Below are 27,510 nucleotides of genomic sequence, written 5' to 3'. Positions count from 1 at the left end.
CTGACAGGACAGTAGCGATAAGACTGACAGGAGAGTAGAGAGAAGACTGGCAGGACATTAGAGAGAAGATTGGCAGGACATTAGAGATAAGACTGACAGGACAGTAGAGATAAGACTGGCAGGACAGTAGAGAGAAGACTGGCAGGACAGTAGAGAGAAGACTGACAGGACAGTAGAGAGAAGACTGACAGGACAGTAGAGAGAAGACTGACAGGACAGTAGAGATAAGACTGACAGGACAGTAGAGACGAGACTGGCAGGACAGTAGAGATAAGACTGACAGGACAGTTGAGATAAGACTGGCAGGACAGTAGAGACAGGACAGTAGAGATAAGACTGACAGGACAGTAGAGATGAGACTAACATGACAGTAGGGACGAGACTGACAGGACAGTAGAGATAAGACTGACAGGACAGTAGAGAGAAGACTGACAGGACAGTAGAGAGAAGACTGCCAGGAGAGTAGAGAGAAGACTGGCAGGACATTAGAGAGAAGACTGGCAGGACATTAGAGAGAAGACTGGCAGGACAGTAGAGAGAAGACTGACAGGAGAGTAGAGAGAAGACTGGCAGGACATTAGAGAGAAGACTGGCAGGACAGTAGAGAGAAGACTGACAGGACAGTAGAGAGAAGACTGACAGGAGAGTAGAGAGAAGACTGGCAGGACATTAGAGAGAAGACTGGCAGGACATTAGAGATAAGACTGGCAGGACAGTAGAGATAAAACTGACAGGACAGTAGAGATAAGACTGACAGGAGAGTAGAGAGAAGACTGGCAGGACATTAGAGAAAAGACTGGCAGGACATTAGAGATAAGACTGACAGGACAGTAGAGATAAGACTGGCAGGACAGTAGAGAGAAGACTGGCAGGACAGTAGAGAGAAGACTGAAGGACAGTAGAGAGAAGACTGACAGGACAGTAGAGATAAGACTGGCAGGACAGTAGAGATAAGACTGACAGGACAGTAGAGATAAGACTGGCAGGACAGTAGCGATAAGACTGGCAGGACAGTAGAGATAAGACTGACAGGACAGTAGAGATAAGACTGGCAGGACAGTAGCGATAAGACTGGCAGGACAGTAGATGTAAGACTGGCAGGTGGCAGGCCAGTAGAGATAAGACTGACAGGACAGTAGAGATAAGACTGACAGGACAGTAGAGACGAGACTGACAGGACAGTAGAGATAAGACTGACAGGACAGTAGAGATAAGACTGACAGGACAGTAGAGATGAGACTGACAGGACAGTAGAGATGAGACTGACAGGACAGTAGAGATGAGACTAACAGGACAGTAGGGACGAGACTGACAGGACAGTAGAGATAAGACTGACAGGACAGTAGAGAAGACTGACAGGACAGTAGAGAGAAGACTGACAGGAGAGTAGAGAAGACTGGCAGGACATTAGAGAGAAGACTGGCAGGACAGTAGAGAGAAGACTGACAGGACAGTAGAGAGAAGACTGACAGGAGAGTAGAGAGAAGACTGGCAGGACATTAGAGAGAAGACTGGCAGGACAGTAGAGAGAAGACTGACAGGACAGTAGAGAAGACTGACAGGAGAGTAGAGAGAAGACTGGCAGGACATTAGAGAGAAGACTGGCAGGACATTAGAGATAAGACTGGCAGGACAGTAGAGATAAAACTGACAGGACAGTAGAGATAAGACTGACAGGAGAGTAGAGAGAAGACTGGCAGGACATTAGAGAGAAGACTGGCAGGACATTAGAGAGAAGACTGACAGGACATTAGAGAGAAGACTGGCAGGACAGTAGAGAGAAGACTGACAGGACATTAGAGAGAAGACTGACAGGACAGTAGAGAGAAGACTGACAGGACAGTAGAGATAAGACTGGCAGGACAGTAGAGATAAGACTGACAGGACAGTAGAGATAAGACTGGCAGGACAGTAGAAATAAGACTGGCAGGACAGTAGAGATAAGACTGGCAGGACAGTAGAGATAAGACTGGCAGGTGGCAGGCCAGTAGAGATAAGACTGACAGGACAGTAGAGATACGACTGACAGGACAGTAGAGATAAGACTGGCAGGACAGTAGCGATAAGACTGGCAGGACAGTAGAGATAAGACTGACAGGACAGTAGAGATAAGACTGGCAGGACAGTAGCGATAAGACTGGCAGGACAGTAGATGTAAGACTGGCAGGTGGCAGGCCAGTAGAGATAAGACTGACAGGACAGTAGAGATAAGACTGACAGGACAGTAGAGACGAGACTGACAGGACAGTAGAGATAAGACTGACAGGACAGTAGAGATAAGACTGACAGGACAGTAGAGATGAGACTGACAGGACAGTAGAGATGAGACTGACAGGACAGTAGAGATAAGACTGACAGGACAGTAGAGATAAGACTGACAGGACAGTAGAGATAAGACTGGCAGGACAGTAGAGATAAAACTGACAGGACAGTAGAGATAAGACTGACAGGAGAGTAGAGAGAAGACTGGCAGGACATTAGAGAGAAGACTGGCAGGACATTAGAGAGAAGACTGACAGGACATTAGAGAGAAGACTGGCAGGACATTAGAGAGAAGACTGACAGGACATTAGAGAGAAGACTGACAGGACAGTAGAGATAAGACTGACAGGACATTAGAGAGAAGACTGGCAGGACATTAGAGATAAGACTGGCAGGACAGTAGAGATAAGACTGGCAGGACAGTAGAGATAAGACTGGCAGGTGGCAGGCCAGTAGAGATAAGACTGACAGGACAGTAGAGATACGACTGACAGGACAGTAGAGATAAGACTGGCAGGACAGTAGCGATAAGACTGGCAGGACAGTAGAGATAAGACTGACAGGACAGTAGAGATAAGACTGACAGGACAGTAGAGATAAGACTGGCAGGACAGTAGCGATAAGACTGGCAGGACAGTAGATGTAAGACTGGCAGGTGGCAGGCCAGTAGAGATAAGACTGACAGGACAGTAGAGATAAGACTGACAGGACAGTAGAGACGAGACTGACAGGACAGTAGAGATAAGACTGACAGGACAGTAGAGATAAGACTGACAGGACAGTAGAGATGAGACTGACAGGACAGTAGAGATGAGACTGACAGGACAGTAGAGATGAGACTGACAGGACAGTAGAGATGAGACTGACAGGACAGTAGAGATAAGACTGACAGGACAGTAGAGATAAGACTGACAGGACAGTAGAGATAAGACTGGCAGGACAGTAGAGATAAGACTGACAGGACAGTAGAGATAAGACTGGCAGGACAGTAGAGATAAGACTGACAGGACAGTAGAGATAAGACTGACAGGACAGTAGAGATAAGACTGGCAGGACAGTAGAGAGAAGACTGACAGGACAGTAGAGATGAGACGGACAGGACAGTAGAGATAAGACTGACAGGACAATAGAAACCAGAGCAGAGACAAGACTGCCAAGACAGTAGAGACGAGACTGCCAGAACAGTAGAGAAGAGACTGACAGGGCAGTAGAGACAGACTGGCAGGGCAGTAGAGACGAGACTGGCAGGACAGTAGAGACGAGACTGACAGGACAGTAGAGACGAGACGAGACTGACAGGACAGTAGTGAGACAGACTGACAGGACAGTAGAGACGAGACGAGACTGACAGGACAGTAGAGACGAGACGAGACTGACAGGACAGTAGAGACGAGACGAGACTGACAGGACAGTAGAGACGAGACTGACAGGACAGTAGAGACGAGACGAGACTGACAGGACAGTAGAGACGAGACTGACAGGACAGTAGAGATGAGACTGACAGGACAGTAGAGATGAGACTGACAGGACAGTAGAGACGAGACGAGACTGACAGGACAGTAGAGATGAGACTGACAGGACAGTAGAGATGAGACTGACAGGACAGTAGAGATAAGACTGACAGGACAGTAGAGATAAGACTGACAGGACAGTAGAGATAAGACTGGCAGGACAGTAGAGATAAGACTGACAGGACAGTAGAGATAAGACTGGCAGGACAGTAGAGATAAGACTGACAGGACAGTAGAGATAAGACTGACAGGACAGTAGAGATAAGACTGGCAGGACAGTAGAGAGAAGACTGACAGGACAGTAGAGATGAGACGGACAGGACAGTAGAGATAAGACTGACAGGACAATAGAAACCAGAGCAGAGACAAGACTGCCAAGACAGTAGAGACGAGACTGCCAGAACAGTAGAGAAGAGACTGACAGGGCAGTAGAGACGAGACTGGCAGGACAGTAGAGACGAGACTGACAGGACAGTAGAGACTAACCCTGTCTAACCCTGTGTGTTGTTGTAGAGGTTGTGAGGTCTAACCCTGTGTGTTGTTGTAGAGGTTGTGAGGTCTAACCCTGTGTGTTGTTGTAGAGGTTGTGAGGTCTAACCCTGTGTGGGTTGTAGAGGTTGTGAGGTCTAACCCTGTGTGTTGTTGTAGAGGTTGTGAGGTCTAACCCTGTGTGTTGTTGTAGAGGTTGTGAGGTCTAACCCTGTGTGTTGTTGTAGAGGTTGTGAGGTCTAACCCTGTGTGTTGTTGTAGAGGATGTGAGGTCTAACCCTGTGTGTGTTGTAGAGGATGTGAGGTCTAACCCTGTGTGTTGTTGTAGAGGTTGTGAGGTCTAACCCTGTATGTGTTGTAGAGGTTGTGAGGTCTAACCCTGTGTGTTGTTGTAGAGGTTGTGAGGTCTAACCCTGTGTGTTGTTGTAGAGGTTGTGAGGTCTAACCCTGTGTGTGTTGTAGAGGTTGTGAGGTCTAACCCTGTGTGTGTTGTAGAGGTTGTGAGGTCTAACCCTGTGTGTTGTTGTAGAGGTTGTGAGGTCTTACCCCGTGTGTGTTGTAGAGGTTGTGAGGTCTAACCCTGTGTGTTGTTGTAGAGGTTGTGAGGTCTAACCCTGTGTGTTGTTTTAGAGGTTGTGAGGTCTAACCCTGTGTGTTGTTGTAGAGGTTGTGAGGTCTAACTGCGTGTGTGTGTGTGTGTGTGTGTGTGTGTGTGTGTGTGTGTGTGTGTGTGTGTGTGTGTGTGTGTGTGTGTGTGTGTGTGTGTGTGTGTGTGTGTGTGTGTGTGTGTGTGTGTGTGTGTGTGTGTGTGTGTGTGTGTGTGTGTGTGTGTGTGTGTGCGCGTGTGTTGTAGAGGTGGTGAGGGCGATGACGTTTGTGATCAACCATGGCATGGCCATGTACTGGGGCACGTCACGATGGAGCGCAATGGAGATCATGGTGAGGATAACCTTTAACCCCTAATCCCTTCACCGTCTAACCTTTAGTCCTTGAACCCATCCCATTGTTTCAGATTGTGGGAGGGAATCATGTAATGTGGCAGATTGACTCCTTTCTCAACCTCTCAGAAGCACCTCAGCTATGTAAAAGATGCCTTTGTTAATGAAAATGGAGTTACCTTCTGGAGCATGATGTAGACTCGCTATACACTAATATCGACACTCAACTAGGACTTCGGACAGTTTCCAAAAATACAAATAGACCAGATGAGGCCATCCCTTCTCTCTTAAAACTTGGACGAAAGTGTAATGACTTTGAATTTGATTCTAAACACTACCTACAAATGTCATTTACATGGCAGATTGGAAGCAGACGGTCTTCCCCAAGCGCAAAAACCTCCATCCATATATATGCGGAATTTGTATGATATCTTTGGGGTTTGGTGCCAAGCAATGGGGGAGTTTGTAAAGTTTATAAATACACTGCTCAAAAAATTAAAGGGAACACTTAAACAACACAATGTAACTCCAAGTCAATCACACTTCTGTGAAATCAAACTGTCCACTTAGGAAGCAACACTGATTGACAATACATTTCACATTCTGTTGTGCAAATGGAATAGACAGCAGATGGAAATTATAGGCAATTAGCAAGACACCCCAATAAAGGAGTGGTTCTGCAGGTGGGGACCACAGACCACTTCTCAGTTCCTATGCTTCCTGGCTGATGTTTTGGTCACTTTTGAATGCCGGCGGTGCTTTCACTCTAGTGGTAGCATGAGACGGAGTCTACAACCCACACAAGTGGCTCCGGTAGTGCAGCTCATCCAGGATGGCACATCAATGCGAGCTGTGACAAGAAGGTTTGCTGTGTCTGTCAGCGTAGTGTCCAGAGCATGGAGGCGCTACCAGGAGACAGGCCAGTACATCAGGAGACGTGGAGGAGGCCGTAGGAGGGCAACAACCCAGCAGCAGGATCGCTACCTCTGCCTTTGTGCAAGGAGGAGCAGGAGGAGCACTGCCAGAGCCCTGCAAAATGACCTCCAGCAGGCCACAAATGTGCATGTGTCTGCTCAAACGGTCAGAAACAGACTCCATGAGGGTGGTATGAGGGCCCGACGTCCACAGGTGGGGTTGTGCTTACAGCCCAACACCGTTCAGGACGTTTGCTATTTGCCAGAGAAGACCAAGATTGGCAAATTCGCCACTGGCGTCCTGTGCTCTTCACAGATGAAAGCAGGTTCACACTGAGCACATGTTACAGATGTGACCGAGTCTGGAGACGCCGTGGAGAACGTTCTGCTGCCTGCAACATCCTCCAGCATGACCGGTTTGGCGGTGGGTCAGTCATGGTGTGGGTGGCATTTCTTTGGGGGCCACACAGCCCTCCATGTGCTCGCCAGAGGTAGCCTGACTGCCATTACGTACCGAGATGAGATCCTCAGACACCTTGTGAGACCATATGCTGGTGTGGTTGGCCCTGGGTTTCTCCTAATGCAAGACAATGCTAGACCTCATGTGTCTGGAGTGTGTCAGCAGTTCCTGCAAGAGGAAGGCATTGATGCTATGGACTGGCCCGCCCGTTCCCCAGACCTGAACCCAGTTGAGCACATCTGGGACATCATGTCTCGCTCCATCTCCATTTGAAACCAGTGGACAGCCAGTGAAAAAATGCGTTCTTGCAACTGCTAATTAGTCTGGATCCCAGACGGTGGAATAAAATTGGGGCTTTTATTGCTCAATCATTCTGATTATTTTTTTAATCCATCGGCCTAATGGACACATGCTCAAACTCGTACACTTTTAATAGACTTAAAGGGGCAATCATCAAATCTAATGTATTTATATAGCCCTTCGTACATCAGCTGATATCTCAAAGTGCTGTACAGAAACCCAATCTGTAGTTGCTACATCCATTTTGGATGGATATATATATATATATATATATATATCCATTGATCCTTGAAGTATATAACTTATAAATGTTAAACTGTCACACTCTATGACAACCTAAACTATAAGCTTGTTTTCTCCAATGTTTGTAAACATTGTAATAGTAAACAAACACGGTATAGCCTCAAAGTTAAAACAATCATTAGGATATCAAGCAACCATAGGGATATCAAGCAACCATAGGGATATCAAACAACCATAGGGATATCAAGCAACCATAGGGATATCAAGCAACCATAGGGATATCAAGCAACCATAGGGATATCAAGCAACCATAGCTCTGTCTATTCAATCATTAGGATATCAAGCAACCATAGCTCTGTCTATTCATTAGGATATCAAGCAACCATAGCTCTGTCTATTCAATCATTAGGATATCAAAATTTACATTTACATTTAAGTCATTTAGCAGACGCTCTTATCCAGAGCGACTTACAAATTGGTGCATTCACCTTATGACATCCAGTGGAACAGTGACTTTACAATAGTGCATCTAAATCTTAAAAGGGGGGTGAGAAGGATTACTTATCCTATCCTAGGTATTCCTTAAAGAGGTGGGGTTTCAGGTGTCTCCGGAAGGTGGTGATTGACTCCGCTGTCCTGGCGTCGTGAGGGAGTTTGTTCCACCATTGGGGGCCAGAGCAGCGAACAGTTTTGACTGGGCTGAGCGGGAACTGTACTTCCTCAGTGGTAGGGAGGCGAGCAGGCCAGAGGTGGATGAACGCAGTGCCCTTGTTTGGGTGTAGGGCCTGATCAGAGCCTGGAGGTACTGAGGTGCCGTTCCCCTCACAGCTCCGTAGGCAAGCACCATGGTCTTGTAGCGGATGCGAGCTTCAACTGGAGGCCAGTGGAGAGAGCGGAGGAGCGGGGTGACGTGGGAGAACTTGGGAAGGTTGAACACCAAACGGGCTGCGGCGTTCTGGATGAGTTGTAGGGGTTTAATGGCACAGGCAGGGAGCCCAGCCAACAGCGAGTTGCAGTAATCCAGACGGGAGATGACAAGTGCCTGGATTAGGACCTGCGCCGCTTCCTGTGTGAGGCAGGGTCGTACTCTGCGGATGTTGTAGAGCATGAACCTACAGGAACGGGCCACCGCCTTGATGTTAGTTGAGAACGACAGGGTGTTGTCCAGGATCACGCCACGGTTCTTAGCGCTCTGGGAGGAAAAAAGTGCTGTACTGCTGTAGGGTAACAGCTTATTTTCCCCTTAACCTTAACCCTAACCTTAACCCTAACCTTAACCTTAACCCTAACCTTAACCCTAACCCTAACCTTAACCTTAACCTTAACCCTAACCTTAACCCTAACCATTAACCCTAACCCTAACCTTAACCTTAACCTTAACCTTAACCCTAACCTTAACCCTACTGCTGTAGGGTAACAGCTTATTTTCCCTTAACCTTAACCCTAACCTTAACCCTAACCTTAACCCTAACCCTAACCTTAACCTTAACCTTAACCCTAACCTTAACCCTAACCATTAACCCTAACCCTAACCCTAACCTTAACCTTAACCCTAACCTTAACCCTAACCTAACCATTAACCCTAACCCTAACCCTAACCCTAACCTTAACCCTAACCCTAACCCTAACCTTAACCTTAACCTTAACCCTAACCCTAACCTTAACCTTAACCCTAACCTTAACCCTAACCCTAACCCTAACCCTAACCTAACCCTAACCTTAACCTTAACCTTAACCCTAACCATTAACCCTAACCCTAACCTTAACCTTAACCCTAACCCTAACCTTAACCCTAACCTTAACCCTAACCTTAACCCTAACCATTAACCCTAACCCTAACCTTAACCTTAACCCTAACCTTAACCTTAACCCTAACCCTAACCTTAACCCTAACCTTAACCCTAACCTTAACCCTAACCATTAACCCTAACCCTAACCTTAACCTTAACCCTAACCTTAACCTTAACCCTAACCCTAACCTTAACCCTAACCTTAACCTTAACCCTAACCATTAACCCTAACCTTAACCTTAACCTTAACCTTAACCCTAACCATTAACCCAAACCTTAACCTTAACCCTAACCATTAACCAAACCTTAACCCTAACCTTAACCTCAACTCTAACCTTAACCTTAACCCTAACCATTAACCCAAACCTTAACCCTAACCTTAACCTTAACCTCAACTCTAACCTTAACCCTAACCTTAACCTTAACCTTAACCCTAACCATTAACCCTAACCTTAACCCTAACCTTAACCTTAACCATAACATTAACCTTAACCTTAACCTCAACTCTAACCTTAACCCTAACCTTAACCTTAACCCTAACCATTAACCCTAACCTTAACCCTAACCATTAACCCTAACCCTAACCTTAACCTTAACCCTAACCCTAACCTTAACCTTAACCTTAACCATTAACCCTAACCTTAACCCTAACCTTAACCATTAACCCTAACCTTAACCCTAACCTTAACCTTAACCCTAACCATTAACCCAAACCTTAACCTAACCTTAACCGTAACCATAACATTAACCTTAACCTTAACCTCAACTCTAACCTTAACCTTAACCTTAACCTGAACCTCACCTAACCCTAAACCTAACCCTAACCTTAACCCTAACCCTAACCCTAACCCTAACCCTAACCTCACCCTAACCCTGAACCTCACCCTAACCCTGAACCTCACCCTAACCCTGAACCTCACCTTAACCCTAACCTTAACCTTAACCCTAACCCTGAACCTCACCCTAACCCTGAACCTCACCCTAACCCTGAACCTCACCCTAACCCTGAACCTCACCTTAACCCTAACCTTAACCTTAACCTAACCCTGAACCTCACCTAACCCTGAACCTCACCCTAACCCTGAACCTCACCCTAACCCTGAACCTCACCCTAACCCTGAACCAGACATCATGATTTGACGCGGGTACTTCTCACTTTCAGTTTAGAAATCTATGTCCTTTCCAACTTGTCTGTGTCACTTTCTCACTGTGTGTGTGTGTGTGTGTGTGTGTGTGTGTGTGTGTGTGTGTGTGTGTGTGCGTGTCGTCTGTGTGTGTGTGTGTGTGTGTGTGTGTGTGTGTGTGTGTGTGTGTGTGTGTGTGTGTGTGTGTGTGTGTGTGTGTGTGTGTGTGTGTGTGTGTGTGTGTAGGAGGCATACTCAGTAGCGCGGCAGTTCAACCTCATCCCTCCAGTGTGTGAGCAGGCAGAATACCACTACTACCACAGAGACAAGGTGGAGGTCCAGCTACCTGAACTATACCACAAGATAGGTACAGTACACACACACACAACAGTGGATCTCTTTAGCACAAACAAATAAAAATATGAAAGACAGATAATTCACTTTACTTTTAACAATGAATCACATGTTAAATGACGTAGCTGCAAGCTGTCTGTGTTTACATCCTCTCAGTCCAATCACCATAGACTGTTGTAGTAGAGAGAGAGGTTATATCCCTCTCAGTCCAATCACCATAGACTGTTATAGTAGAGAGAGAGGTTATATCCCTCTCAGTCCAATCACCATAGACTGTTATAGTAGAGAGAGAGGTTATATCCCTCTCAGTCCAATCACCATAGACTGTTATAGTAGAGAGAGGTTATATCCCTCTCAGTCCAATCACCATAGACTGTTATAGTAGAGAGAGAGGTTATATCCCTCTCAGTCCAATCACCATAGACTGTTATAGTAGAGAGAGAGGTTATATCCCTCTCAGTCCAATCACCATAGACTGTTGTAGTAGAGAGAGAGGTTATATCCCTCTCAGTCCAATCACCATAGACTGTTATAGTAGAGAGAGAGGTTATATCCCTCTCAGTCCAATCACCATAGACTGTTATAGTAGAGAGAGAGGTTATATCCCTCTCAGTCCAATCACCATAGACTGTTATAGTAGAGAGAGGTTATATCCCTCTCAGTCCAATCACCATAGACTGTTGTAGTAGAGAGAGAGAGGTTATATCCCTCTCAGTCCAATCACCATAGACTGTTATAGTAGAGAGAGAGGTTATATCCCTCTCAGTCCAATCACCATAGACTGTTGTAGTAGAGAGAGAGGTTATATCCCTCTCAGTCCAATCACCATAGACTGTTGTAGTAGAGAGAGAGGTCATATCCCTCTCAGTCCAATCACCATAGACTGTTATAGTAGAGAGAGAGGTTATATCCCTCTCAGTCCAATCACCATAGACTGTTGTAGTAGAGAGAGAGGTCATATCCCTCTCAGTCCAATCACCATAGACTGTTATAGTAGAGAGAGAGGTTATATCCCTCTCAGTCCAATCACCATAGACTGTTATAGTAGAGAGAGAGGTTATATCCCTCTCAGTCCAATCACCATAGACTGTTGTAGTAGAGAGAGAGGTTATATCCCTCTCAGTCCAATCACCATAGACTGTTATAGTAGAGAGAGAGGTTATATCCCTCTCAGTCCAATCACCATAGACTGTTATAGTAGAGAGAGAGGTTATATCCCTCTCAGTCCAATCACCATAGACTGTTATAGTAGAGAGAGAGGTTATATCCCTCTCAGTCCAATCACCATAGACTGTTATAGTAGAGAGAGAGGTTATATCCCTCTCAGTCCAATCACCATAGACTGTTATAGTAGAGAGAGAGGTTATATCCCTCTCAGTCCAATCACCATAGACTGTTGTAGTAGAGAGAGAGGTTATATCCCTCTCAGTCCAATCACCATAGACTGTTGTAGTAGAGAGAGAGGTTATATCCCTCTCAGTCCAATCACCATAGACTGTTATAGTAGAGAGAGAGGTTATATCCCTCTCAGTCCAATCACCATAGACTGTTGTAGTAGAGAGAGAGGTCATATCCCTCTCAGTCCAATCACCATAGACTGTTATAGTAGAGAGAGAGGTTATATCCTCTCAGTCCAATCACCATAGACTGTTATAGTAGAGAGAGAGGTTATATCCCTCTCAGTCCAATCACCATAGACTGTTGTAGTAGAGAGAGAGGTTATATCCCTCTCAGTCCAATCACCATAGACTGTTATAGTAGAGAGAGAGGTTATATCCCTCTCAGTCCAATCACCATAGACTGTTGTAGTAGAGAGAGAGAGAGGTTATATCCCTCTCAGTCCAATCACCATAGACTGTTATAGTAGAGAGAGAGGTTATATCCCTCTCAGTCCAATCACCATAGACTGTTGTAGTAGAGAGAGAGGTTATATCCCTCTCAGTCCAATCACCATAGACTGTTGTAGTAGAGAGAGAGGTTATATCCCTCTCAGTCCAATCACCATAGACTGTTGTAGTAGAGAGAGGTTATATCCTCTCAGTCCAATCACCATAGACTGTTATAGTAGAGAGAGAGGTTATATCCCTCTCAGTCCAATCACCATAGACTGTTATAGTAGAGAGAGAGGTTATATCCCTCTCAGTCCAATCACCATAGACTGTTATAGTAGAGAGAGAGGTTATATCCCTCTCAGTCCAATCACCATAGACTGTTGTGTAGCAGGTGAGAGGTTATATCCCTCTCAGTCCAATCACCATAGACTGTTATAGTAGAGAGAGAGGTTATATCCTCTCAGTCCAATCACCATAGACTGTTATAGTAGAGAGAGGTTATATCCCTCTCAGTCCAATCACCATAGACTGTTGTAGTAGAGAGAGGTTATATCCCTCTCAGTCCAATCACCATAGACTGTTGTAAGAGAGAGAGGTTATATCCCTCTCAGTCCAATCACCATAGACTGTTGTAGTAGAGAGCGAGGTTATATCCTCTCAGTCCAATCACCATAGACTGTTGTAGTAGAGAGAGGTCATATCCCTCTCAGTCCAATCACCATAGACTGTTGTAGTAGAGAGAGAGGTCATATCCCTCTCAGTCCAATCACCATAGACTGTTATAGTAGAGAGAGAGGTCATATCCCTCTCAGTCCAATCACCATAGACTGTTATAGTAGAGAGAGAGGTTATATCCCTCTCAGTCCAATCACCATAGACTGTTATAGTAGAGAGAGGTTATATCCCTCTCAGTCCAATCACCATAGACTGTTGTAGTAGAGAGAGAGGTTATATCCCTCTCAGTCCAATCACCATAGACTGTTATAGTAGAGAGAGAGGTTATATCCCTCTCAGTCCAATCACCATAGACTGTTGTAGTAGAGAGAGAGGTTATATCCCTCTCAGTCCAATCACCATAGACTGTTGTAGTAGAGAGAGAGGTTATATCCCTCTCAGTCCAATCACCATAGACTGTTGTAGTAGAGAGAGAGAGGTTATATCCCTCTCAGTCCAATCACCATAGACTGTTATAGTAGAGAGAGAGGTTATATCCCTCTCAGTCCAATCACCATAGACTGTTATAGTAGAGAGAGAGGTTATATCCCTCTCAGTCCAATCACCATAGACTGTTGTAGTAGAGAGAGAGGTTATATCCCTCTCAGTCCAATCACCATAGACTGTTGTAGTAGAGAGAGAGGTTATATCCCTCTCAGTCCAATCACCATAGACTGTTATAGTAGAGAGAGAGGTTATATCCCTCTCAGTCCAATCACCATAGACTGTTATAGTAGAGAGAGAGGTTATATCCCTCTCAGTCCAATCACCATAGACTGTTGTAGTAGAGAGAGAGAGGTTATATCCCTCTCAGTCCAATCACCATAGACTGTTATAGTAGAGAGAGAGGTTATATCCCTCTCAGTCCAATCACCATAGACTGTTATAGTAGAGAGAGAGGTTATATCCCTCTCAGTCCAATCACCATAGACTGTTATAGTAGAGAGAGAGGTTATATCCCTCTCAGTCCAATCACCATAGACTGTTATAGTAGAGAGAGAGGTTATATCCCTCTCAGTCCAGAGGGGGTACAGCTGACCCTGGTGCTAGAGGGGTACAGCTGACCCTGGTGCTAGAGGGGGGTACAGCTAACCCTGGTGCTAGAGGGGTACAGCTGACCCTGGTGCTAGGGGGTACAGCTGATCCTGGTGCTAGAGGGGGTACAGCTGACCCTGGTGATAGAGGGTACAGCTGACCCTGGTGCTAGAGGGGGTACAGATGACCCTGGTGCTAGAGGGGTACAGCTGACCCTGGTGCTAGAGGGGTACAGCTGACCCTGGTGCTAGAGGGGTACAGCTGACCCTGGTGCTAGAGGGTACAGCTGACCCTGGTGCTAGAGGGGTACAGCTGACCCTGGTGATAGAGGGGTACAGCTGACCCTGGTGCTAGAGGGGTACAGCTGACCCTGGTGCTAGAGGGGGTACAGCTGACCCTGGTGCTAGGGGGTACAGCTGACCCTGGTGCTAGAGGGGGTACAGCTGACCCTGGTGCTAGAGGGGGTACAGATGACCCTGGTGCTAGAGGGGGTACAGCTGACCCTGGTGCTAGAGGGGGTACAGCTGACCCTGGTGCTAGAGGGGGTACAGCTGACCCTGGTGCTAGAGGGGGTACAGCTGACCCTGGTGCTAGAGGGGGTACAGTTGACCCTGGTGCTAGAGGGGGTACAGATGACCCTGGTGCTAGAGGGGGTACAGCTGACCCTGGTGCTAGAGGGGGTACAGCTGACCCTGGTGCTAGGGTCCCCTCTAGCTGGGGGTCTGATATCAGGGTTACAGGTTGAATAGAGCCATTAGTATCTATCTGTTCTCAGGTGTAGGAGTGATGACGTGGTCCCCTCTAGCTGGGGGTCTGATATCAGGGTTACAGATTGAATAGAGCCATTAGTAACTAACTGTTCTCAGGTGTAGGAGTGATGACGTGGTCCCCTCTAGCTGGAGGTCTGATATCAGGGTTACAGATTGAATAGAGCCATTAGTATCTATCTGTTCTCAGGTGTAGGAGTGATGACGTGGTCCCCTCTAGCTGGAGGTCTGATATCAGGGTTACAGGTTGAATAGAGCCATTAGTATCTATCTGTTCTCAGGTGTAGGAGTGATGACGTGGTCCCCTCTAGCTGGAGGTCTGATATCAGGGTTACAGATTGAATAGAGCCATTAGTAACTCTCTGTTCTCAGGTGTAGGAGTGATGACGTGGTCCCCTCTAGCTGGAGGTCTGATATCAGGGTTACAGGTTGAATAGAGCCATTAGTATCTATCTGTTCTCAGGTGTAGGAGTGATGACGTGGTCCCCTCTAGCTGGAGGTCTGATATCAGGGTTACAGGTTGAATAGAGCCATTAGTAACTAACTGTTCTCAGGTGTAGGAGTGATGACGTGGTCCCCTCTAGCTGGAGGTCTGATATCAGGGTTACAGGTTGAATAGAGCCATTAGTAAATATCTGCTCTCAGGTGTAGGAGTGATGACGTGGTCCCCTCTAGCTGGAGGTCTGATATCAGGGTTACAGGTTGAATAGAGCCATTAGTAAATATCTGCTCTCAGGTGTGGGAGTGATGACGTGGTCCCCTCTAGCTGGAGGTCTGATATCAGGGTTACAGGTTGAATAGAGCCATTAGTAACTCTCTGTTCTCAGGTGTAGGAGTGATGACGTGGTCCCCTCTAGCTGGAGGTCTGATATCAGGGTTACAGATTGAATAGAGCCATTAGTAACTCTCTGTTCTCAGGTGTAGGAGTGATGACGTGGTCCCCTCTAGCTGGAGGTCTGCTATCAGGGAAATACCATGACGGAGTTCCTGAAGACTCTAGAGCTGCCATGAAGGTACAGACACAACAACCCGCACGTACCAACACACACACACTTTCTTATTTTTTACAAATATGTTTTTATGGTATTTTAAGATTTCTGGACCAGATCAGTCTAATGTATTTATAAAGCCCTTCGTACATCAGCTGATATCTCAAAGTGCTGTACATAAACTCAGCCTAAAACCCCAAACACTCCCTAGAAAGGCCAAAACCTAGGAAGAAACCTAGAGAGGAACCAGGCTATGAAGGGTGGCCAGTCCTCTTCTGGCTGTGCCGGGTGGAGATTATAACAGAACACGGCCAAGATGTTCTTCTGTTCATAGATGACCAGCACGGTCAAATAATAATAATCACAGTAGTTGTCGAGGGTGCAACAAGTCAGCACCTCAGGAGTAAATGTCAGCTGGCTTTTCATAGCCGATCATTAGGAGTATCTCTACCACTCCTGCTGTCTCTAGAGAGTTGAAAACAGCAGGTCTGGGACAGGTAGCATGTCCGGTGAACAGGTCAGGGTTCCATAGCCGCAGGCAGAACAGTTGAAACGGGAGCAGCAGCACGGCCAGGTGGACTGGGGACAGCAAGGAGTCATCAGGCCAGGTAGTCCTGAGGCATGGTCCTAGGGCCAGGTGGACTGGGGACAGCAAGGAGTCATCAGGCCAGGTAGTCCTGAGACATGGTCCTAGGGCCAGGTGGACTGGGAACAGCAAGGAGTCATCAGGCCAGGTAGTCCTGAGGCATGGTCCTAGGGCCAGGTAGTCCTGAGGCATGGTCCTAGGGCCAGGTAGTCCTGAGGCATGGTCCTAGGGCCAGGTAGTCCTGAGTCATGGTCCTAGGGCCAGGTAGTCCTGAGGCATGGTCCTAGGGCCAGGTAGTCCTGAGGCACGGTCCTAGGGCCAGGTAGTCCTGAGGCACGGTCCTAGGGCCAGGTAGTCCTGAGGCACGGTCCTAGGGCCAGGTAGTCCTGAGGCACGGTCCTAGGGCCAGGTAGTCCTGAGGCACGGTCCTAGGGCCAGGTAGTCCTGAGGCACGGTCCTAGGGCCAGGTAGTCCTGAGTCATGGTCCTAGGGCCAGGTAGTCCTGAGGCATGGTCCTAGGGCCAGGTAGTCCTGAGGCACGGTCCTAGGGCCAGGTAGTCCTGAGGCACGGTCCTAGGGCCAGGTAGTCCTGAGGCATGGTCCTAGGGCCAGGTAGTCCTGAGGCATGGTCCTAGGGCCAGGTAGTCCTGAGGCATGGTCCTAGGGCCAGGTAGTCCTGAGGCATGGTCCTAGGGCCAGGTAGTCCTGAGGCATGGTCCTAGGGCCAGGTAGTCCTGAGGCATGGTCCTAGGGCCAGGTAGTCCTGAGGCATGGTCCTAGGGCCAGGTAGTCCTGAGGCACGGTCCTAGGGCCAGGTAGTCCTGAGGCACGGTCCTAGGGCCAGGTAGTCCTGAGGCACGGTCCTAGGGCCAGGTAGTCCTGAGGCACGGTCCTAGGGCCAGGTAGTCCTGAGGCATGGTCCTAGGGCCAGGTAGTCCTGAGGCACGGTCCTAGGGCCAGGTAGTCCTGAGGCATGGTCCTAGGGCCAGGTAGTCCTGAGGCATGGTCCTAGGGCCAGGTAGTCCTGAGGCATGGTCCTAGGGCCAGGTAGTCCTGAGGCATGGTCCTAGGGCCAGGTAGTCCTGAGGCACGGTCCTAGGGCCAGGTAGTCCTGAGGCATGGTCCTAGGGCCAGGTAGTCCTGAGGCACGGTCCTAGGGCCAGGTAGTCCTGAGGCATGGTCCTAGGGCCAGGTAGTCCTGAGGCATGGTCCTAGGGCCAGGTAGTCCTGAGGCATGGTCCTAGGGCCAGGTAGTCCTGAGGCACGGTCCTAGGGTTCAGGTCCTCCAAGAGAGAGAGAGAATAAAGGGAGCTGGAGGCTGTATTAATACCGCTGGACATTTCATATAAACTAACCTGCAGTAGAATTCATCCATTCTCTGAGACAACACCAATATGGCTGTCCATTACCAAACATCAATAAGCCCAGTTATACAAACTGTGTGTGTGTGTGTGTGTGTGTGTGTGTGTGTGTGTGTGTGTGTGTGTGTGTGTGTGTGTGTGTGTGTGTGTGTGTGTGTGTGTGTGTGTGTGTGTGTGTGTGTGTGTGTGTGTGTGTGTGTGTGTGTGTGTGTGTGTGTGTGTGTGTGTTTGCAGGGCTATGTGTGGATGAAGGATCGAATATTCAGTGAGGAGGGACAGAAACAGCTGGCCAAGATCAAAGAGCTCCTCCCTCTGGCTGATCGGATGAACTGCACCCTATCTCAACTCGCTATAGGTAAGGTATTGTGGTGTGTGTCTCTGTGTTTGGGTGTGTTAGTGCTGAGCAATTCACAGAAAAAGTCATAATTGGGGGTTTTAAACAACTAATTGACTAATGTCCTTGAATTATTTGAATTCCATAGTGTTTTTCTTTCTTTCTTTTAACACATTGCACAGTTTCTCTAGAGATCAGATCGAACTGCGTAATGTTTTAGCTCTGACAGTGCAATAATACACAACATTTACCCAATATATACACATATATATAAAAATATATACACATACATATACCCAATATATACATATACATATACTCAATATATACAAACACATACACACAACATATACCCAATACACAACATATACCCAATACACAACATATACCCAATACACACATATACATATACACAATATATACATATACATATACACAATATATACATATACACAATATATACCCAATACACAACATATACATATACCCAATATATACATATACATACACACAACATATACCCAATACACAACATATACCCAATATATACATATACATATACCCAATACACACATATACCAAAATATACTTATACATATACCCAATATATACATACACACAACATATACCCAATACACAACATATACCCAATACACAACATATACCCAATATATACATATACATACACACAACATATACCCAATACACAACATATACCCAATACACAACATATACCCAATATATACATATACATACACACAACATATACCCAATACACAACATATACCCAATATATACATATACCCAATACACACACATACCAAAAATATACTTATACATATACCCAATATATACATATACACAACATATACCCAATATATACATATACATATACCCAATACACACACATACCAAAAATATACTTATACATATACCCAATATATACATATACAAATACCCAATATATACATATACATATACCCAATATATACATATACACAACATATACCCAATATATACATATACATATACCCAATACACAACATATACATATACCCAATATATACATATACAAATACACAACATATACCCAATATATACACAACATATACCCAATACACAACATATACATATACCCAATATATACATACACACAACATATACCCAATATATACATATACACAACATATACCCAATATATACATATACAAATACACAACATATACATATACCCAATATATACATATACATATACCCAATACACAACATATACATATACCCAATATATACATATACACAACATATACCCAATATATACATATACACAACATATACCCAATATATACATATACATATACAAATACACAACATATACATATACCCAATATATACATACACACAACATATACCCAATATATACATACACACAACATATACCCAATATATACATATACATATACAAATACACAACATATACATATACCCAATATATACATATACATACACACAACATATACCCAATACACACATATACATATACCCAATATATACATATACATACACACAACATATACCCAATACACAACATATACCCAATATATACATATACATATACCCAATACACAACATATACCCAATATATACACAACATATACCCAATACACACATATACATATACCCAAAATATACATATACATATACCCAATATATACATATACACAACATATACCCAATACACACATATACATATACCCAATATATACATAGTGCCTTGCGAAAGTATTCGGCCCCCTTGAACTTTGCGACCTTTTGCCACATTTCAGGCTTCAAACATAAAGATATAAAACTGTATATTTTTGTGAAGAATCAACAACAAGTGGGACACAATCATGAAGTGGAACGACATTTATTGGATATTTCAAACCTTTAACAAATCAAAAACTGAAAAATTGGCCGTGCAAAATTATTCAGCCCCCTTAAGTTAATACTTTGTAGCGCCACCTTTTGCTGCGATTACAGCTGTAAGTCGCTTGGGGTATGTCTCTATCAGTTTTGCACATCGAGAGACTGAAATTTCTTCCCATTCCTCCTTGCAAAACAGCTCAAGCTCAGTGAGGTTGGATGGAGAGCATTTGTGAACAGCAGTTTTCAGTTCTTTCCACAGATTCTCGATTGGATTCAGGTCTGGACTTTGACTTGGCCATTCTAACACCTGGATATGTTTATTTTTGAACCATTCTATTGTAGATTTTGCTTTATGTTTTGGATCATTGTCTTGTTGGAAGAAAATTCTCCGTCCCAGTCTCAGGTCTTTTGCAGACTCCATCAGGTTTTCTTCCAGAATGGTCCTGTATTTGGCTCCATCCATCTTCCCATCAATTTTAACCATCTTCCCCTGTCCCTGCTGAAGAAAAGCAGGCCCAAACCATGATGCTGCCACCACCATGTTTGACAGTGGGGATGGTGTGTTCAGGGTGATGAGCTGTGTTGCTTTTACGCCAAACATAACGTTTTGCATTGTTGCCAAAAAGTTCAATTTTGGTTTCATCTGTCCAGAGCACTTTCTTCCACATGTTTGGTGTGTCTCCCAGGTGGCTTGTGGCAAACTTTAAACGATACTTTTTATGGATATCTTTAAGAAATGGCTTTCTTCTTGCCACTCTTCCATAAAGGCCAGATTTATGTATTATACGACTGATTGTTGTCCTATGGACAGAGTCTCCCACCTCAGCTGTAGATCTCTGCAGTTCATCCAGAGTGATCATGGGCCTCTTGGCTGCATCTCTGATCAGTCTTCTACTTGTATGAGCTGAAAGTTTAGAGGGACGGCCAGGTCTTGGTAGATTTGCAGTGGTCTGTTACTCCTTCCATTTCGATGTTATCGCTTGCACAGTGCTCCTTGGGAAGATTTTAGAAAGGCAGGGCAGGATGGATATAGGTCTGTAGCAGTTTGGGTCTAGAGTGTCTCCCCCTTTGAAGAGGGGCATCTTTCCAATCTTTGGGAATCTCAGAGAGGTTGAACAGGGTAGTAGTAGGGGTTGCAACAATTTCGCCAGATCATTTTAGAAAGAGATGGTCCAGATTATCTAGTCCGGCTGATTTGTAGGGGTCCAGATTATCTAGTCCGGCTGATTTGTAGGGGTCCAGATTATCTAGTCCGGCTGATTTGTAGGGTCCAGATTGTCTAGCCCCGCTGATTTGTAGGGGTCCAGATTTTGCAGCTCTTTCAGAACATCAGCTGTCTGGATTTGGGTGAAGGAGAAATGTGGGAGACTTGGGCGAGTTGCTGCAGGGGGTGCAGGGCTGTTGATCGGTGTAGGGGTAGCCAGGTGGAAAGTATGGCCAGCCATAGAAAAATGCTTATTGAAATTCTCAATTATAGTGGATTTATCATTGGTGACAGTGTTTCCTAGCCTCAATGCAGTGGGCAGCTATTCTCCTTTACAGTATCCCAGAACTTTACAGTATCCCAGAACTTTACAGTATCCCGGAACTTTACAGTATCCCAGAACTTTACAGTATCCCAGAACTTTACAGTATCCCAGAACTTTTTGAAGTTTGTGCTACGTAATGTTTCTGCTTGAAAAAGCTAGCCTTAACGGTTTGTTTTTGAATTTTAGGACGCCTTAGGTATCACATTTTTTTATTTGATAAAATATTGAATTTGGCCTTTACTACTGTAGCCCATAGAACATATTGAATAACCATTCATAAATGTAAAATAGACAGTCAAAAAATAAAGCATAAGGAATAAGGTTTTTGAAGTGTCTGTCCTGTATCTAGGAAATCTAAGAAAGTGCAGGAAATATATATATAGCTCTTTTTAACACATTTTAACCGCTTATTTTTATTGGCACAAAACTGCCTCCATACTTCCATTAATTTGGGTTACCTTTAGACACTTGTGGGGGTCGTAGCACAAACCGTTCGAAACCGTTGGTATTTCCGGGATGTCTCCTGGTCTGACAAACCGTTTGGTATTTCCGGTATGTCTCCTGGTCTGACAAACCGTTGGTATTTCCAGTATGTCTCCTGGTCTGACAAACCGTTGGTATTTCCGGTATGTCTCCTGGTCTGACAAACCGTTGGTATTTCCGGTATGTCTCCTGGTCTGACAAACCATTCTGTAGCTCTGCCACTTTCCACAGAAGATTGGGTGGTGCGACAGGCGGACGCTGTGGACTGAGACACAGCCCACGCTAAACAACAGATATCTCTAGTTTAAACTGACGGATTTAGACTGGGAATATTTTATTATGTTAGTTAGATTGATGCAGCAGTGCGTCAATAGACTCTAGTGGGTTAATTGTTTTATTCTGTGTTACAGCATTCAGCCCACATAATGCATAGTGCATTTAATGTTAAAAAATACAACAAAACATGATTGATCTTAAGTAACATATTTTTTACAATCGTACAAATTGCTCAGCACTTGTGCGTGTGTGTCTGGGTAACTGTGTGTGTAAACTGTATTCAATTTGTTCATTCGTCATTCTGGAATTATTATTAGTTAATATTTTCACAACTGTTAGTCAATTGATATCTTCCTCCCTTCACTCTTCTTCTGTCTGTCTGTCTGTCTGTCTGTCTGTCTGTCTGTCTGTCTGTCTGTCTGTCTGTCTGTCTGTCTCTTGCTCTCTCTCTGTCTGTCTCTCTGTTTGTCTGTCTCTCTGTCTCTTTGTCTGTCTGTCTGTCTGTCTGTCTGTCTGTCTGTCTGTCTGTCTGTCTGTCTGTCTGTCTGTCTGTCTGTCTGTCTGTCTGTCTCTTGCTCTCTCTCTGTCTGTCTCTCTGTTTGTCTGTCTCTCTGTCTCTTTGTCTGTCTGTCTGTCTGTCTGTCTGTCTGTCTGTCTGTCTGTCTGTCTGTATGTCTGTCTGTCTGTCTGTCTGTCTGTCTGTCTGTCTGTCTGTCTGTCTGTCTCTTGCTCTCTCTCTGTCTGTCTCTCTGTTTGTCTGTCTCTCTGTCTCTTTGTCTGTCTGTCTGTCTGTCTGTCTGTCTGTCTGTCTGGCTAACTGTCTGTCTGTCTGTCTGTCTGTCTGTCTGTCTGTCTGTCTGTCTCTTGCTCTCTCTCTGTCTGTCTCTCTGTTTGTCTGTCTCTCTGTCTCTTTGTCTGTCTGTCTGTCTGTCTGTCTGTCTGTCTGTCTGTCTGGCTAACTGTCTGTCTGTCTGTCTGTCTGTCTGTCTGTCTGTCTGTCTGTCTGTCTGTCTGTCTCTGATCTCTCTCTCTCTCTATCTAGCCTGGTGTCTGCGTAGTGAGAGGGTCAGCTGTGTTCTCCTGGGGATCACCAACACAGACCAGCTGCAAGAGAACCTCGGCTGTATCAGGGTAACACACACCACTCAAATCAAAACAACAGGTGTAGGTAGACCTTACCGTGAAATGCTTATTCACAAGCCCTTAAACAACACTGCAGTTCAACACTGCAGTTCAAATATAGTTAGAAAAGATTTACTGACTAAACAATTAACAAGCAACACAATAAAACAAAAATAGCCAGGCTATATACACGGGGTACCGGTACCTGTCAATGTGCGGGGGTACAGGGTAGTCAAGTTATTTTGTACATGTAGGTAGGAAAAAGTGACCAAGCATAGGTAATAAATGATGTATAAATGTATAGATGTGATTTATAACCCAGTATCACTGATATAATGTGATGTATAGATGTGATGTATAGATGTATAGATGTGATGTATAGATGTGATGTATAGATGTGATGTATAGATGTGATGTATAGATGTGATGTATAGATGTATAGATGTGATGTATAGATGTATAGATGTGATGTATAGATGTATAGATGTGATGTATAGATGTGATGTATAGATGTGATGTATAGAGGTGATGTATAGAGGTGATGTATAGATGTGATGTATAGATGTGATGTATAGATGTGATGTATAGATGTATAGATGTGATGTATAGATGTATAGATGTGATGTATAGATGTATAGATGTGATGTATAGATGTGATGTATAGATGTGATGTATAGATGTATAGATGTGATGTATAGATGTGATGTATAGATGTGATGTATAGATGTATAGATGTGATGTATAGATGTATAGATGTGATGTATAGATGTGATGTATAGATGTGGTGTATAGATGTGATGTATAGATGTGAGATGTATAGATGTGATGTATAGATGTATAGATGTGATGTATAGATGTGATGTATAGATGTGATTTATAGATGTATAGATGTGATGTATAGATGTGATGTATAGATGTGATGTATAGATGTGATGTATAGATGTGATGTATAGAGTTGATGTATAGATGTGATGTATAGATGTATAGAGGTGATGTATAGATGTATAGATGTGATGTATAGATGTATAGATGTGATGTATAGATGTGATGTATAGATGTGATGTATAGATGTGATGTATAGAGTTGATGTATAGATGTGATGTGTAGATGTGATGTATAGATGTATAGAGGTGATGTATAGATGTATAGATGTGATGTATAGATGTATAGATGTGATGTATAGATGTGATGTAGATAGATGTGATGTATAGAGGTGATGTATAGATGTATAGATGTGATGTATAGATGTGATGTATAGATGTGATGTATAGATGTGATGTATAGATGTATAGATGTGATGTATAGATGTGATGTATAGATGTGATGTATAGATGTGATGATGTGATGTATAGATGTGATGTATAGATGTGATGTATAGATGTGATGTATAGATGTATAGATGTGATGTATAGATGTGATGTATAGATGTGATGTATAGAGTTGATGTATAGATGTGATGTGTAGATGTGATGTATAGATGTATAGAGGTGATGTATAGAGGTGATGTATAGATGTGATGTATAGATGTATAGATTAGATGTATAGATAGATGTGATGTATAGATGTGATGTATAGGTATGATGTGTAGATGTGATGTATAGATGTTATGTATAGATGTGATGTATAGATGTATAGATGTGATGTATAGATGTGATGTATAGATGTGTAGATGTGATGTATAGATGTGATGTATATATGTGATGTATAGATGTGATGTATGTATGTATAGATGTTATGTATAGATGTGATGTATAGATGTATAGATGTGATGTATAGATGTGATGTATAGATGTATAGATGTGATGTATAGATGTATAGATTAGATGTATAGATGTTATGTATAGATGTGATGTATAGATGTATAGATGTGATGTATAGATGTGATGTATAGATGTGATGTATAGATGTATAGATGTGATGTATAGATGTGATGTATAGATGTGATGTATAGATCTGATGTAGAGATGTAGAGATGTGGTCCTCTGTAGCTCAGTTGGTAGAGCATGGCGCTTGTAACGCCAGGGTAGTGGGTTCGATCCCCGGGACCACCCATACGTAGAATGTATGCACACATGACTGTAAGTCGCTTTGGATAAAAGCGTCTGCTAAATGGCATATATTATTATTATTATATATTATGTATAGATGTGATGTATAGATGTGATGTATAGATGTATAGATGTGATGTATAGATGTGATGTATAGATGTGATGTATAGATGTGTAGATGTGATGTATAGATGTGTAGACGTGATGTATAGATGTGATGTATAGATGTGTAGACGTGATGTATAGATGTGATGTATAGATGTATAGATGTGATGTATAGATGTGATGTATAGATGTGATGTATAGATGTGATGTATAGATGTGATGTATAGATGTATAGATGTGATGTATAGATGTGATGTATAGATGTGATGTATAGATGTGTAGATGTGATGTATAGATGTGTAGATGTGATGTATAGATGTGATGTATAGATGTATAGATGTGATGTATATGTATAGACGTGATGTATAGATGTGATGTATAGATGTATAGATGTGATGTGTAGATGTGATGTATAGATGTGATGTGTAGATGTCATGTATAGATGTGATGTATAGATGTGTAGATGTGATGTATAGATGTGTAGATGTGATGTATAGATGTGTAGATGTGATGTATAGATGTGATGTATAGATGTGATGTATAGATGTATAGATGTGATGTGTAGATGTGATGTATAGATGTGATGTATAGTCCAGTAGAGTAATCTGATGTTATTATTTATGAAGATCACCTCATCCACACTCTCTCCTTCCCTCTGCTCTCTCTTCCCCGTTTCCCCCATCCACCCTGGTCTCCTTCAGGTCCTCTCCCAGCTTTCCCCTCAGACCGTAGCAGAGATGGATGCTCTCCTGGGAAACAAACCCCGACCCAAGAAGGAGGCTCTCGCATAAAGAGAGCGAGGGAATGAGAGAGATGGAGAGAAATAAAAAGGAACCAAGAGATGGAGAGATAGAGAATGGGAAAAATGAGACGAAAAGCAGAGGAGTGAAAAGGAGGACAGGAAGGACAAACAAAGATAATACTATGTAGAAGGAGAATCTGAAGTGAAGTCAGAAATAAAGGTTTAGATGTGTTCCTAAAGGGGTACAACTGGTTGTTACTGAGGTCCTCCTTTGTACTTTTGGTTATAGGTACATAATTGTATCCCAGTTCATACCTCAGAGAGTACCTTTCTCCACAGGTACAAATGCATGCTTTTTTCCTTTTAGGGTGTCATTGTACCTTATAGTGGGTATTGAGGGTACCCAAAATATGTTCGTACCCTGGGTAACAGAAATGCACAGTGCATTGGGAAAGTATTCAGACCCCTTGACCCGTTCCACATTTTGTTACATTGCAGCATTATTCAAAAATGGATGAAGTTCAAGTTTTCCTAATCATTCTACACACAATACCCCATAATGACAAGGTGAAAACAGGATTTTAGTATTTTTTCTGCACTTGTACCCCTAATGTGCAATTATACTTTTTATCTGCACATGCACCCTTAAAATATACCATTATACTCTTTATCTGCACATGCACCCTTAAAATATACCATTATACTCTTTATCTGCACATGTACCCTAAAAGGTAGCAAAATGTGAGACCATTATGTGTACCTCTATTCTGATGTTCCTTTTTACCCCAGGGAACAATACGTACCCTGATTTCTAAGAGTGTATTGTTCTACTGCACACCACCTTTAAGACACTGTGCTCATCCCTTTAATACACACTGTGGTCATCCCTTTAATACACACTGCTCATCCCTTTAATACACACTGTGCTCATCCCTTTAATACACACTGTGGTCATCCCTTTAATACACACTGCTCATCCCTTTAATACACACTGTGGTCATCCCTTTAATACACACTGTGGTCATCCCTTTAATACACACTGTGGTCATCCCTTTAATACACACTGTGGTCATCCCTTTAATACACACTGTGCTCATCCCTTTAATACACACTCTGCTCATCCCTTTAATACACACTGTGGTCATCCCTTTAATACACACTGTGCTCATCCCTTTAATACACACTGTGGTCATCCCTTTAATACACACTGCTCATCCCTTTAATACACACTGTGGTCATCCCTTTAATACACACTGTGGTCATCCCTTTAATACACACTGTGCTCATCCCTTTAATA

The 27,510-nt window shown here is 43.9% G+C and overlaps 1 protein-coding gene across 1 annotated transcript in view; it reads left to right on the top strand.

Annotated features, from left to right (window-relative positions):
* The window catches only part of LOC127906908 (voltage-gated potassium channel subunit beta-2-like), a 54,093-nt gene extending 27,563 nt beyond the window's left edge, over positions 1 to 26,530 (top strand). The window contains exons 9-14 of the mRNA XM_052460714.1: positions 5,116 to 5,201; positions 10,278 to 10,398; positions 15,652 to 15,746; positions 17,904 to 18,024; positions 23,239 to 23,327; positions 26,173 to 26,530. Of these exons, the coding sequence (XP_052316674.1) occupies positions 5,116 to 5,201; positions 10,278 to 10,398; positions 15,652 to 15,746; positions 17,904 to 18,024; positions 23,239 to 23,327; positions 26,173 to 26,262 (602 nt within the window). The 3' untranslated portion in view covers positions 26,263 to 26,530. The remainder of the gene's footprint in view (positions 1 to 5,115; positions 5,202 to 10,277; positions 10,399 to 15,651; positions 15,747 to 17,903; positions 18,025 to 23,238; positions 23,328 to 26,172) is intronic.
* The last annotated feature ends 980 nt before the right edge of the window (positions 26,531 to 27,510 follow it).

Source organism: Oncorhynchus keta, chromosome 13 (assembly GCF_023373465.1).
Source record: "Oncorhynchus keta strain PuntledgeMale-10-30-2019 chromosome 13, Oket_V2, whole genome shotgun sequence".
NCBI classification, from domain to species: Eukaryota; Metazoa; Chordata; class Actinopteri; order Salmoniformes; family Salmonidae; genus Oncorhynchus; species Oncorhynchus keta.
This window is presented reverse-complemented; position numbering and strand designations above follow the sequence as displayed.